The 15,554-nt window shown below is 47.3% G+C and overlaps 1 protein-coding gene across 3 annotated transcripts in view; it reads left to right on the plus strand.

Moving 5' to 3' along the window:
- WDFY4 (WDFY family member 4) overlaps positions 1–15,554 on the plus strand; it is a 280,348-nt gene that overhangs the window by 138,434 nt on the left and 126,360 nt on the right. For all 3 annotated transcript variants that reach the window (XM_047759613.1, XM_047759614.1, XM_047759615.1), the window contains exons 32-39: positions 17–181; positions 2,749–2,952; positions 3,659–3,773; positions 5,291–5,448; positions 8,250–8,488; positions 10,301–10,422; positions 11,917–12,102; positions 12,825–12,961. In XM_047759613.1, the coding sequence (XP_047615569.1) occupies positions 17–181; positions 2,749–2,952; positions 3,659–3,773; positions 5,291–5,448; positions 8,250–8,488; positions 10,301–10,422; positions 11,917–12,102; positions 12,825–12,961 (1,326 nt within the window). The remainder of the gene's footprint in view (positions 1–16; positions 182–2,748; positions 2,953–3,658; positions 3,774–5,290; positions 5,449–8,249; positions 8,489–10,300; positions 10,423–11,916; positions 12,103–12,824; positions 12,962–15,554) is intronic.

Raw genomic sequence — 15,554 nt, forward strand, 5'->3', positions numbered from 1 at the left:
TGAAGTGTGTCCTCAGCCCCCTGCAGGTCCTGGAGAGAGCGACTGGGAACGGACTTTCCCGGCCAGCGTGCTGCAGTTCCTTGGCCTTGTGCACAGCACCTACCCCCAGGATCCGGCCTGGCGGTCCCCGGAGTTCCTCCAGACCTTGGCTGCAGTCACCTTTCCCCTGGGAACCCATAAGGTAGGACATGCCTCTGCCCTGCCGCAGTGAGAGCAGCAGTGAGTGTCATCATCCTTCAAGGGTGAAGGGCAGAGGTCCCCCCACCACCCCCCAGAAAAAATTAACAAATGTTTTAAGGCAACTTGGCTGAAACCTTAAGTAAACAACTTGGGTAATTTTCCTTCTCTTGGCGTCACGTCATTTTTGGCTCTGAGATTCAGTAAGTTTTTGAGTTGTTAGGAATCTCGGTAATGAGAAATGTGGTGGCAGAAGATCAAGTCTAATTCTATGTGGAACGTCTCCTCAGTGATAAGGTGAATCAGCACATTCCATCCCAGGACGCCTGGACGGTGCCCCAGCCAGGGGAGGTGCGGAGCTGGAACAGAGTCCTGTCTTCTTTTCAGGACTCTTGTCCTGCAAAGCAGGGTCCTGCAAAGCAGGCCACGGCTTCTTTCCATCAGAGGGTTTACTGAGGCCTGGCTCGGAGGGCAGAAGGACCAACTGGGGTGTTGAGGACAAGGTGTGAGTGTGGGGTAGAGATGGCACTGTGGGAGGAGATGCAAGTGGGTTTGAAACCAAGAGCCAGTCCCAGCAGGTCAAGGGGACTCAGTGGGCTAAGAGCATCTGGAGCTGATGTGGGGGAGGGGGGTGAGGACCAGTGTGAGGATGGGCAGAGACCCCCTTAGTAACTGTAGCCAAAGGAACATGCTGGGCATATTGGTAAGTGGAGGGTTTAGAAAGCCATGCAAAGTGCAGCGAGGGCAGCTAATGTTTGCCCCATAATTACTGGCTCAATGACCATGTAAATGAATGAACCTGCCCTTTGAGCTAATCCTTTCCAAAAGTATATTCATGGGGACAGCCTCCATCTACTGAGCACCTACAGTGGTCCTGAGCCTGGTGTGTCATATACCCTCACCAGCCCATCACAGGCAATGTTAAAGGGGGAAGTGAGATTCAAGGAGGTGAAGCGACCCGGACCACTTTCCTCCCAGTTTAGTGCGGCCATGAGACCTATCTCACAAAATGGTTAAAAAGATCAAATTCACCACAGCTTACGTGGTTAAGAAGTGACAGAGATGTAAACCTTGCTTGCTCAGCCCGAAGCCCATGTCCTTTCCATCAGTCAGTTTAAAATAACACTAAATAGCCTAATAAAATTGAAGGGTGTGTGGTTTAAATAAAACGATCAGCTAGAAAGACCAGAAGATTTGCAAAGAGATAAAGTGGCTCCATGGGTTAATATCACCTAAAGCAACATACTAGGAAAGTAAGTAAAAAAAGACGCAATAAAAAGTAAAGGGAGGCCCTTTGGGCAGCAGGGTGGTGGCCCTCATCATTTCCTCCATCTGGAGAGAGTCAGGGCCATGAAGTGGACGGCCTGACGTTCTCAGCCCAGATCCCACCTCGGCCTTTGCATCCGCAGGCCAGGCTCGTCATTTCCTGAGCCAGGGTTCCAGCCAGCAGCCACAGAGCACACTCTGACCCAGGACTCTTCCTCCCCATGCTCAGTACTTCCTGCCCGAGGGAGGGCCTAGCCCAAAGTTGCCTCCCAGCCTACCATGGATGACACAGGCCCTAGTTCCAGAGCTCTCATCCCCACACCTCCTCGCTTCCTTTCCCCTTGAAGTCAGCTCCAAAAGACCTTTGTTTCACAGAAAACAGACTCTCTTAATGCAGAAGGCTGGTGGCCAAAAGGCTTCGATTTGCTGCGATTTTATATGGCATCTTTCCAGTCAAGGCCGCATGGAGCTAATTAATGCAGTCACCGCCTCCCTAGGTGCTATTAAATTCATTTTATGGCTTAATTAAAAATGGCTGCATTAATTTTATGAATGAGCAAAGGGAGGTGCCAACAGATGATCTTGAGTGAAAAGTTCATGGGCCAAGAATCAGGAGTCCCTGGCTGTGTGTCCTTTGCTGTGTCATTTGGCCTCCCAGTATCTCCTGGATGTATCCAGGCTAAGGACCCCCATTTCATTTATCTCCCAATATTTTTTATAAAAGTAAAGCTGAGAAAGTGAAGGACAAGATGCTTCAGGGACTTGGATACCAGGAGTGGCTGAGGTCCTACCTACTTCTCTTTCCATCTGAGGGTCCTGTCTGTCAATGTCAGCAGAGCCTGGCAGGCAGTAAAGGGCAGGGTCCCGCTGTTGAAGGTGGAAACCACCTCTCTTGACCACACACGGGGGTCAGGCATTACCAGATACACCGGTTCTCACTTCATTCTCACACAGCTTTGTGAATTCCTTTTTCTCATTACTATTGGACTGATGGGGAGCTGTGGCTTTGAGGAGGGACACGCCTTGCCAGGGACACATCCTGGGCTTCCTTGCTGAGAACTGCACGTCTCTCTTGCTGTGTGTTCAGCTTTTTTCCATCACTCCCACCCATCTCAGGTTCAGAGACCACAGCAGGCCACCTTATGAGCCCTGGGACTCCGGACAAGCTGCTTGCCTCCTTGGGGCCTCAGTTTCCTTTCACGTTAATGGGTTTGATGGGATCCCATCGTGCACATCTCAGAGGTGGATGTGCAGGTGCTTTGAGGCAGGGAAGGCTGCTCATGCTGGGGTTCTCTTGTCTTTGAGGGGGCCATGACCGAGTCCGCCCAGAATATCAGCAGTCCCGAGGCCGAGACTGAAGGTGACAGCACGGTGGAGGGTCTACAGGTTCCTGCTGAGTCACATCCCACCCAGAAGCAGCTGAGGGAATTCATGCAGCTACTCTTGAGGGAGCTCCTGCTTGGGAGCTCCAATCCCAAGCAGTGGGTGCCGCTGGAGGTGCTCCTGGAGGTAGGTTGGAAAGGGTGTTACTGGGTTGTGTGCTGTGGGAGCAAGCCTGGGAGGGCCTGGGCACACTGAGGGCGGGGAATGCCCAGGGAGATCCGGGGCTGATCTCTGGAGAGGCTCCCCCAGACCTGTTGATGCCAGCTGGCTGGTGGTCAGGAACATCCCCTGGGACTTCAGCGACGGGTGGGAGGGGTCCTCTGGGAACTGCAGGTCCTGGCAGTGCAGGGAGCACACCAAGCAGCAAGCAAATAGATGAAGGAGGGCAGGTCTTAGCTAGGACTCTAGAAGCAGAGCCTGAGGCAGGGATTTTGTGGAAGTGACTCACCGGGGGCAGTGCTCTCAGGAAACTAGAGAAGGGACAAGGGAGAAGCTAGCCAGGAAATGGTATCAGCCACAGCCTGGCCCCCAGGGGAGTTTTGCATCCCAGAGTCAGCCCCACCTTGAGATACCTGCCGGGTGCTGACTGTGGAACCCACCCCTCCACTCTCCCCCCTTGCCTTCTTGCTCTGGGAAGTGGGTGTTGCCACCTGGGTGAGGCAACTTGATCAGCCGAGGGCAATGCCCCAGAGGAGGGCAGCTGTGAGCTACTGGCAGCCAATACTCCCAGCAGCTACAGTATTAGCATATGGGCCAGGCAAGAGGACCCAGTGGGCACTGAGTGGACATGATGGCCGTGTGGCCTCTGCCTTAGACCAGAGTTTGCTTCCAGGCTTCTCCAGACAATGCCACCATCCAACAGAAGCGAGACTTCCAGTCTGAGGTTCTGCTTTCCACCATGGAAATATTTCACGTGACGAGTGGAGGTCGTGCACCGATGCTCAGAGGTGAGTGAGGGAGATGACTTGCTCCTCCTGTTTATGACACGCAGCTGCCGACAGCTGAGCAGGAAAGCAACATGCCTGCCAGCTCCTAATAACCCCAGGACCCTAGAGGAAGACTGACCTGCAGGACTGTGGGGTACTTTAGGAACCACAGGAAGCCACCCTACCCTCGTAGGTCAGTCCGTGCATGAGTCCACAACAAGCACTCACTACCCTGCCCAGAGACTCCAGGAATGACACACTTGCTACTTTCCATGTCACCCCTGCCATTGCTGGGCCAATCAGAAACAAAGTCCTGTCCTCTGAGCCCAAATCAGTTCTCCTCTAGCTTCCAGAAGAATTGCCTCCTCCTATGAGGGGAGTTAAGATGTCAATTTAACGCTCTTCTGCTCACCTTTGACTTAGGTGCAGCATATGTTCCTTAAATGAATGAATCTGGATGAATAGTCTGTCATTGCCCTAAGAAGTTCAAATTGAAACGTCATTCAAAACATTTGGTTCTGGGGAAGCTGTACCTTCCTGACAAAATTAAACAAAAGTCCTTTCCGTGGTTCCTGAGCCTGGAAATCCTTAGCGACATGACTTGTCCTCTGGATTCCTTCTTGCCCCCCAATACAGAAACGTTGACTTTTGGTCTTTCTGGAATATCTGAGTGCAGTAGGGGAGTGGAGTGGGGAAAGTGTGAGCTTGGTAGCCTAGTTGTGAGCATGGCCCTGTCACTGGACAGCGGTGTTATTCCAGGCAGGGGCCTGACCCTGGGAGTGAGGATGACAGTCGGGGCTGACTTAGAGGGTTGTTACAAGGATTAGCTGAGACCGTTGTGTCCACATCTGAACACAATGGCTATGTGTTGGTGAGCACAGATGAACGATTTGACATTTCAGCTCCATTCTCTGCCCCAGGTAACAACAGGGCCGTGGGTCACCAGGACCATCTTCCCATTACCTTGTGCCTTTAAATTCTCACCTGCTCGTCTTCCAAATGGCCGCTGGAACAAAGGCTGCTCCTTGCCTCCTCCCCATTTGGTTTATATCACTCATCATTCAAGATCGATTTAATTTTTTTTTTTTTTGCTTTTTAGGGCCCCACCTGCAGCATATGAATGTTTCCAGGCTAGGGGTTGAATCAGAGATATAGCTACTGGCCCACACCATAGCCACAGCAACTCGGAATCCGAGCCACATCTGCGACCTACACCACAGCTCATGGCAGCACCAGATCCCCAACCGAGTGAGGCCAGGGATTGAACCTGCAACCTCATGGATCCGAGATGGATTCATTTCCACTTCGCCACAATGGGAACTCCTCGATTCACAATTAATAAATGAGTGTGCCTTGGGCACCTACTGTGTATAAAACCTCATTTTTGGAGCAACAGGTCACACAGAGGGTTACAGTGGGCATACAGAGGTGAGATAAATTGTGGCTGGTTACCTAGAGGGCTGGAGACTATTGTGGAGAGAAGGCAGTTCACGCTGATGATTTCTCAGCCTTGGTCTGTCACCCTCCCCACCTCCCAGGCAGTAGAGAGCCTCAGCCAAATGCAGAAGCTGCTGCTGCCCCTTCCCTTGCCAACATCTCCCACTTCACCCAGAAGCTGGTGGAGAAGCTGTACAGTGGAATGTTCTCAGCAGACCCCAGACACATCCTTCTCTTCATCATGGAACACATCATGGTGGTAAGAACCCCAAGTTGGCCATGGTGGTAAGGCTTCTGCTGACCCACCAGGTGTCTGTATGACACACTAGTGGCTACTGTCCACTTGGCCCAGGTTGACCTGCTGTCCTTCCTGGAAACAGAGTCTGAGATGGGCGGGAGGAAGGAGGAGGACCTTTACTACCCCGGTAACATCTAGCAGTTGTTGAGCACCCTGCAGTGTCTTCGCCTTAGGCCACCTGAGATCCATCTCAGGGATCAAGGCCCAAGCCCTCTGCACAGGCACCTGAGCTTTGTCCCTTCCTAGACTCTACACACTTCTCTTTGGGGTTTTATTGTGAATGTTGGTTTAATCTTAATTATTGTATTCCTCATCAACAAAGGGTCAAAAAGGTCTTTATCCCAAAAGGCCTATTTCATTTTCTTCTTTAATATCTATCTCCATTTGTCATATTTGGGCCTTCCTGAAATTAAGGCAAGAGTCTATTTTTCCCTGGTCCTATTTTTCTTGCATGGGCTCTCTATCCCTTTCTTTCTTCAGATAGATCTACTTACCTACCCACACATGCCAATGCATGCTTATAGATACGCTGATGTAAGTGCGTGTGTGAACATTTGTCCATATTCTTTATTGTACACGTGTACACATACGCACAAATGGAGAATCATACAATCCCCAAATTCTAGAGTCGAATCCTTTTTTAGGTCCTTGATACCCATTTCATTCTGGACACCTTTCCCGACAAGTGGCCTTTCACTTTTTCTTTGAACCCTCCTTGTGTTAGGAGCTCTCTGTGGTACAAGGAGATTCACACCTGTGAATATTGGAAAACACTTTCTCCTACCAAGCTGAAATCTTCCCCCAGCAGTGCCTGCCAGAGATCTCGGCATGTTGTCTGCAGCAGAATCCAGGAGAGCCCCTCTCCTTCCTCTTCATGCTTTGTAGAGTCAGTCACATCAGCGCTCCCAGTACCCTTCTGTCAGTGGAGTCCCCTGAAGACCCCAGGACTGGGCCCTGGCACAGATTCTAAAGTGATAGCTAGTCTGGCTGATGCACAATTCCAGGCAATCCGAAAATAATGTGTTATCAGAGTTATTTAGGAATGACTCTGAGGAGAGAGAAATATCCCCTGTCAGCTTTGCGGGGAGGTTGTGTTGAGAATCAGAGTAGCCACTGAGCTCCTGTCTGAGTGTGTTTGGACTGCTGTACAAAGTACCATAGACTGGGTGACTTAGCAGCAAACATTTATTTCTCACAGTTCTAGAGGCTGGGAAGTCCAAGATCAAGGTGCCAGCAGATCTGATGTCCAGTGAAGGCTCCTTTTCTGGTTTTAGTGATGTTCTCCTTATTGTATCCTCACATGATGGGGAGAGAGAGGAAGCACGCTCTCACTTGTCTCTTCCTATAGGGGCACTATTCCCATCATGAGGGCTCCAGCCTCATGACCTAATTACCTCCCTGAGAGCCCATCTCCAAATACCACCGCATTGGGGGACTAGAGTTTCAACATACGAATTTGGGGTGTGGGGGGGGAATACAACCATTTAATCATTAGCATCTCCCAAAGCAAATACTCAGAGCTAATACCAAAGAGTTGGTGCCTCCTGGGGCTGATGTGTCTTAATGGGGTGCCAGGTCCAAGGACTCACATTCTTCTCTCCTGCTTGCTGCTTTTGACTCTCACATTTTTTTTTGTTTTTTTTTTTTGGCCACCCCATGGCACATGGAGTTCCCAGGCCAGGAATCAGATCCGAGCCATGTGTGGCCCAAATAAGCTGCAACTGCAGCAATGTGGGATCCTTAACCACTGTGCCAGGCTGGGGCTCGAACCTGCATCCCAGCACTCCCAAGATGCCATTGATCCTGTTGTGCCACAGTCGAACTCTGACTCTCACAACTCTTAACCTCAGTTTGAAAGATGTGACCCATCTGAAGACAGAAGAGGATGAGGATAAGACCATGAACCCCAAATTCCAGCAGATTTAAATAAAACATAACTTCATTAACGTAAACACTGGCATTACCTATGAAATTCGAAGAGAAAAATCTATAACTAATGAATAACCTTTCTAATAGAATGAAACATTTTCACGTAATTTTTTTCTGCGGATCTTTTCAGTGAAGCCAAAGAGATGGATGGCTTCAGTGTTAAGCCTGCAAATCAGGCCCTTCCGCCTTCTCTCTCTGAATATCTCATGCACTAAAATCCATGGGACTCATGTCTCTTTTAGAAGGTAGAGTGGTTAAAAGCATGGCTCATATATCTGTTGTGGGTTTGACTCTCCCTGACCACTTACCTCCCAGACTCTCAGCCTTCTTATCTCTAAAGTAGAATAATCTTAGTGACTACTTCATGATGTTGTTACGATGTTTAAATGAGGCAATAGATGTAAACATATACAGATATATACAAAAGTACTGAGCATGATAATGGGAATATTTTACTAATCTATACCTGATAACCAGTATTAAGTCAATAAAATTTTAAAAAATTGGACACTATTAATAGCATGTTCTTATATACTGAATGTCAACCTGTTACCAATATTTCCAGTCCCTCTGTCTACTTTCCATAGTATGATTGTGATAAACATTTAATTTTTTACACCAATTTTCAGTAAACCTAAACGTTTGAACTCCCTTTATTATTTATTTATTTAAGTAGAAGCTCCATTGTAGAATTAGGTAGTCCTATTTGATTTTAGAGCATGTCACTTTTTGAAACACAGAAAAGTATCTGAGATTTATTGCTTTCACTATTAACTGGGTCGGTATCCAAACTGCAAAGTGTTCACAAGTATGTGTATGTGTTTATGTCACAGGTCATCGAGAACACCTCTTCTCAGAAGGACAGTATCATCAGTGCTTTATACAGCAGTTTAAATAAAGTCATTCTGTATTGCCTCTCCAAGCCGCAGCAGTCCCTTTCTGAATGCCTCAGCCTTCTCAACGTCCTGGGCTTTCTTCAGGAACACTGGGACATTATCTTTGCCACCTATAATTCCAACGCCAGCTTCCTCCTGTGTCTCATGCATTGTCTTCTGCTGCTCAGTACAAGAAGGTTAGAGCCGCCCATTTGCTTCCTTGCCCACCAGTGCTCAGTGCAGGAAAGAAAGCTTTAGAGGGATACTTAATTGAAGTTGATCAATTGTAGATGACACAATCTTTTTGTGTATTTGGTTTCCCAAATTGTGTGCAGTATCCAATAATATGGTAAGTCATCCTCAAACCTGTCCATGCGACTGAGCAGCTAGAATCATCATGAAATAATAATTTACCCTATTTCCATAATTCTCAGGCTGTAAGATATTTCATTGATGTAATCAGGGTGGGGGGGTTGGGCAAAAAACTCCAACAGTAAATATATATATTGATTTTATGATGCAGCCATATTTCAGAAATAGTAATGTTAGTAAATGCAATCTTCGAATGGGAAAATATATAATAAATTAATCATGTAAGCCAGGAAACATGCAATGTGTGATATAAAGATATCCATAAGCCTACTTGTGTAAGAGATACTCATAAAATAAATTAGATAAGCTTATTTAAATCCTTTTCTAGAGGCTCAAGTTTTGAAAATATGTTATTTTTTTGTGTATGTGCACTTTCTATCTGTTGGCAGTATGCACATATCATGTATCACCTGTGCCTTGGCATCATATGCTTAAGAATAATCTGTCTTATTAATAGAAACCATGTTGAGTTCTACTATGGACTATGAGATAATAACATTTTCCCATTGTCCTTTTTCTTAAATGCATTTATCCCACTACAAATTATTTTTGATTACTTGAAAAAAAAAATCCCCCAAAGCCTGTTGAGTTGACTGTTGAACGTTACATGAGAGTTGACTTGTCTTAAAACACTCTTGAAAGCACTAGAAAACACTCTTATCCCAGAGGAGGTACTCGCCTTTTTATTTGTTTGAAATTAAAGAATCCATTTTCAGAGTATGGATTAAATTGGGGAAGTTCTTTTTTTCTTTTATGTATTTCAAGAATTAGGCCTTATCAGCACTGGAAGCATCGGTAGGAGGAGCAGAATTCTAAAAGCAGAATTTATGTGCTTGGAGTTCTGTCCTCCTCAGATCCCTCTATATAGCAAAATGGCCTCCAAAATCCAAAGACTTCGTCTAGAAATTTCAAGAATGGACATTCTCAAATGCTGGTATTTTTTTCATTTCCTTCTTTGTCATTTTTGGTTCAATCCAAAAATGTACTGAGTGTCTGCTCTGCTTGGTTGAGTGAGGGGCTCAGAGGGCCCATGAACATGAACATGACCAGGAGCCTCAGAGTACATAGTCCATGGGGATTCTCATATGTAAACAACCGTGCCCCACGTAGAACCAGCTATATGATGTACGGGGTTCTGCCAGAATGCAAATACAGAGCCCTTGTTTAAACATTCCTCAGAATTTCAAGATGGTGACAGCAGAGCCCAAGCTCAGGACCCCTCTTAGTGCACACCATGTATGACCACATGGATCACAGGCTCGTGAAGCCAGCCCTAGCCCCATTCCACACAGGAGGAGATCAGTGCCAAGCAAAGGCAGAGTTCAGTGTCTTGTGAGTCTGCAAAAGGAAATGACAGATCTCATAATGGGGAAAATAGGAAAGGGTTGAGGGGGTCTATTAGGGGCCTGGATTGGATTTTATAAGGTAGGAATAAAAAGAAGGCATTTTTATTATTTTCTGGAATGCTCTGTATAATATCTGTCATGGAAGTTGTCATAGGTGTTTGCTTTAACCTGACTAGGTAGGTTTTTTCATGCTGATATGTACTGAGTTTGCAGGGTGATTCTTGTAGTAAAGAACAACGGAGTGATCCCAAAGAAATTGGAGTTTATAGTGAACAATCTCTTGTCCACTAGTTATCCAGAAGGATTTGGACTGGAATCCAAGCCTAGAGTGACTCCTTATCATCAAGTCTTTCTTTCTCCAAATGAAGAATCGAGAGAAAAAAGAGAGGAAGAATTCCCAAGCTTGAACGATGGTACATTTTATTTGTTGTTTATTTTAGGGGGAGTAGATGGATAGTGGTAGCTGTTAGGGTTGCATTCCTCAGTTTATCCTTCCTAAAATAAGGAAGCAAATACTACTAAGAAGATTCTTAAAGGCCAGAAGAGGTCCTTGGAAATCCCTGAACAACCGAATAGAGCAAGGTAACCTGATAGAGAATGAAAATGGAATGATGTTTTTATCTTAGAAATAGGATGGATGGATGGATGGTTGGATGAATCAATGGATGGAAGGAGGGAGGGAAAGTTCTGTGGGATTTGGTTAGACTAAGAACTTAGTGTACTAAATAAAATAGCAGAGGACCTCACTGTAAATTGATTTCACTTCTCAGGTAGTCTGATATGGAAACTGACAGGCCATTTCACTCAGTTCAAGCCATTACCTAGTTCTGTCTCAGCCTTCTTCTCTAGAAAATGGGAACGGAGTAAAGAATCTCATTACTCTATGAGATTTTTGGCTTAATGGAGTTTATTCTTGGATTTGATAAAATCAGATCAAGTGAAAGGTATTGACAATTTGTTTTAAAAAATGCAGCCAGATCCATGAGTTTGAAAGATAGCTCCCTCTTGATCCAGGAAGCCCTCATAGCCCTTCTTCTATCACTTTAGTTTGCCGACTGTGCTGCTTATACTTTGTGATACCAGATGGTAACAAAGACCTTTATTTTTTAGTCTGATAGGTGCCCAAAGCCAGTGTTCAAAAACTTGAGAGTTTAAAATTTGCTCTGACAGTGTTAATTACAACATGAACATTTGCATCTAGGGATTGAACTAGTAGGGTGAACTGAGCAATGTCCATCCCCCTAGTGAGAGAACAGACTGTAGATGCTGATACTAAAGAGATAACCCAGTGACCCAAGGGAGCTGGGCACAATGTGGGGCATTATATTTGTGGGGCATAGCAGGTACAACTGGCTTTGTAGATTTGTCACTTTCTTTGCAGTTCCAGGACACTGAGATGGGTAGGTAGTTGGAAGCATGATTCAGTGCCAGGAGAGAGGACTAGGACTGGCTTGGTTCCTGGGCACCTGGGCACAATCTTGGGTTCAGTGTCCATTCTCTTGAGGGGTCAACATAAAAGTCAAGGTCAGAAGGAGCTGTTTCTAGGGAGCTATTTTAATACCTAGAGCTTACAGGAGGTATCTCTCTGTTTGGTATCTAACAGAATTGGGGGTGGGAGAAAGAGGCTCACTGAGCCCATCAATCATGTTTTCCAGCTCTGGACATGTGAAGTAGGATGACTTGGCGGTGGAGGTGGGGGAGAGGCCCAGCTCATATGGGTGCTGGTAGCATCATTATTAGTCCCGTGGATCTCCGTACATACTGACTTCTCTCTGACTGGAGCTTGCAAAGCTGGTGTGATGTTCAGGAAGGATGCGCCTAAAAGCAACCGTGATATGCCCTCTCCTGGCTTTCTCTGGTAGAAGCACTGAGGCTGTCCTGACTGTGTGATATGCTCTCTCTGTTAGTCCAGCACAACATCCAAAAGGTGGTGCGGACTCTCTGGCAACAGCTCGTGGCACAGAGACGGCAGGAACTGGAGGATACCGTCAAGATTGATCTTTCTGTGAAACCGGGAGAGAGCGAAGTGAAGATTGAGGAGGTCACCCCACTCTGGGAGGAGACGATGCTCAAGGCCTGGCAGTACTACCTAGGTATCTGTCCACTTGGCTCCAGGGAATGGAACTTTTGAGTCTCATGGACGCAAGATTCCTCCAGGGTTTCACTCACGGCCCAGAGCCTTTTGTCCCAGACCTCCTCTTTCACCCCTTTGATGGGTGGGTTTACATCATTGAAACCTCATGAATCTTTGCTCACAAAGAATGAATGCTCCTTTGCATCTTGGGTGAAAGGAAGGCCAGAGGTACCAGCCAAGCAAGCAGATTCTAGTAATTTCTCAGAGGGACGGGCCACCACATTAGAGCTCTAGCCTAAACTCTGGGACTTAGGGTTCTAGGTCCTGCCCTGATATTCACCTACCAGGTTTGAAACCTTGTGCCAAGTCATGCAGTGACCTAAAGCCTCAGGTTCTTCATGTACTAAGTGAAAATCTTCATCCCCAAGATATGGATGTCCCTCACATTCTATCAGTTACTCAAAATTTTTACCCTTATATTAGCATAGGAATAGCCATGAGTTCATTTTATTTTCAAAGAAGTCATTGCTTTCAAACTATGGCTTATATACCTGTGTTAAGTCTTTCAGCATCATGGAATTCTCAGTGATTCAAGCTTATAGCCTGGGCTGTTGCTCTTATTGGAGGCAGGCACTGGGCTTGTGCCTCTGGCTGGCTCTTTGAAAATCAAGCCAGCTGTAGAAATAGCATGTGTTTCCCTCTTAACTTCACCTCTGACAGTCTTTGTTTCCCTCTCCCCAGCATCTGAAAAGAAGTTGGTGGCCAGTCGCTCGAATGTGGGACACCACAGCAAAGTTTCTTCATGGAGTGGAAGCTTGTCCTCAGCCATGAGGCTGATGCCTGGGCGGCAGACCAAGGACCCTGAGTGCAAAGCAGAGGTGAGCCCAGACCCCCATGTCTTAGAGAACATCAGGCATTTGCTTCAAACCCCATGTGTCATGTCTTCTCTCTCCATGACCACTGGATATGATCTAATTCCATGTTCTTCTGAGCATTTAAGAGAATGCATGTGGCTACCTAGGGGAATCAGGTCTTAGGTTACTCTAAACCTGAAGTGAATGTGGGCTCCACTGGAGTGCCAAGAGCAGCAGTTCCTTATGGCATTAAAACTCAAACCAATCCTGTTCCCAGTCTCCTTTTGAGTCAGGTGTGCCCAGAAGGCCCTAACCCACAGCTCAACAGGAGCTTGGTGTGTGGATGCAGCAAAGGGGGACAGGACTGCTGGTGCCATTGTCAGGAGATGATCCTCCTGACTGCGTGGAGCTGAGCCTTTGGGGTTTTCTAATCCGTGTCTCTAATGCTGCATATCGAACCATCTTAAAACTCAGTAGCACCAACAGTGATTCTTTTTTTAATTTTTAAAAATTTTTTGTCTTTTTGCCTTTTCTAGGGCCATTCCCACGGCATATGGGGGTTCCCAGGCTAAGGGTCTCATCGGAGCTGTAGCCACCGGCCTATACCACAGCCACAGCAACGTGGGATCCGAGCCGTGTCTGCGACCTACACCACAGCTCACAGCAACACTGGATCCTTAACCCACTGAGCAAGGCCAGGGATTGAACCTGCAACCTCATGGCTCCTAGTTGGATTCATTAACCACTGAGCCACGACGGGAACCCCCAAGTGATTCTTTTGTGATCATGGATGCTGTGTAGTGAATCGAGCACAGCAGGGTGTGGGGATGTCTCTGCTTCATGATGTCTCTGGGCTCAGCTGGAGTTATTGGAAAACTCACTTACATATCAGGGGATTGCTGCTGGCCCTAGTTTGAGACCTTGACTGCCTTAGACCAGAATACCTACACATGGCTTGTCTATGTCTGGGCTTCCTCACAACCTGGTGGCTGGGTTTCAAGGGATAAATTTCCACAGGGAGAGGAAAGGGGAGAGAGAGAGGTGAAGGCTGAATTGCCTCCCATGACCCAGCTTCAGAGTCTCCACATATCATCTCTGCTGCAATCCTTTGGTCCAGACAGGCACAGGGTTCTGGCCATGTTCAGAGGGAGGGAAGTAGACTCTACCTCCTAGAGGGGAAGTGGCAGGGTCTGTAAGAGCATAAAGGACTGGAAATATGGCTGAGGCTCTTTTTGGAAAACACAATTTGTCGTATATTCTAATGTGGGCTCAATGATTTACCTCTAGAGACAGACTGTGTCCATTCAGTAGACATGGCCTTAGGATCAAGAAAACTTGGGGAAGTCACTTAATTCCCTGAGTCTTTATCTCCCGACCTCCACGATGGGACAAATAACTGGAGGAAACCGTGGGAAGGGCCTCTCTAGGGAGGGGGATAGATGGTTGACAGACACATTACACTCTTACTACTCTCTGCTCATGTCACTTTGGAAAGTGAGGTTGACTCCACATCCCACCTGAGCTCTGCTGTCAGCACGGTTCTGTTGTCCACTGTGGTCACTGTGGTCAGGGCCTGGTGTGGCGGGGAGCTGCTGTCACCAGATGCTGGGAGGAGGGAGGGGGAAGGGCTGCTGCTAGGGCTCAGGCAGCCCAGCAAAAGGGGCTTTCCTCTTTCCAAACTTCAGGAACAATAGGCTTCAGAACATATGGAGAAAGAGCCTGGAGGTAGAAGGGAAGTCAGGAAACAAACCTGACTGGGCTGACCAGCCCCCTGGTGTTCAGAGCTGAGGGCAGGCTGTGTCCTCAGTGTATTGGCTTGTGGAAGACACTACTCATGAAATCTGTCCACAGACTCGCTGGCTGACTGAGTGAATAACTCAGATTTCCTGCCAGCTATTATTAGCCCCATTTTGTAGATGTGAAACAGAATCTAAAAAAAAGTCAAGAGCTTTGCATCCCCAAAGTGGCAGAGTGAAGACAGGTCTTCACGCATTGCCTGTACACTGCTGAGCATGCCCTTGTGCAGCTCCGTAACCTCTCAGGGACTCAGCCCCTGAACTTACAGCCGGGGAATGTGTTCCACTTACACTAGCCTATGTGGAAGCACTGGAAACTGCAAGTGCTTTCGAAATAGAAGACAGTTTATGAAATTCCAACGGACCTTATAGCTCCCTCTGCCAGTGGGAAGACCATCTCACACGTGGTAGAGCTGCACCACGCCCGGGAAGCAGGGGCTTCCGCACTGTGCCGGAGCACTTGCTCCTGCCCAGTGCCACGTGTGGCAGGACAGGTTCAGCCCCTCTTCCCTGGGCTTCCCTGGAGCTTCTACTGCTTGACCAAGTTCGCATTGTCCTCCAGAGGTCAGGATGGTCTGGCCAGGCAGCTGGGGAAGGGGCACTGGGCAAAGCCATACATTTTATGGGTACCTACTGGCTATTGATGCCTCTTGCCTGTGCCCTACCCCTGCCCAGGTCACTGACATTAATACAGCTCAGTGCCTCTGAGTCCTGGCTGTTTCTCAACAGTGCATGTTCCTCATGCGCTTGGTCGAAGCTTATTTGGGGCCATGTTCACAGTGGCTTGTAACAGTTTGCTCTTGGCACACATTGAAAGATAT

The sequence above is a fragment of the Phacochoerus africanus genome, chromosome 15 (genome assembly GCF_016906955.1).
Source record: "Phacochoerus africanus isolate WHEZ1 chromosome 15, ROS_Pafr_v1, whole genome shotgun sequence".
NCBI classification, from domain to species: domain Eukaryota; kingdom Metazoa; phylum Chordata; class Mammalia; order Artiodactyla; family Suidae; genus Phacochoerus; species Phacochoerus africanus.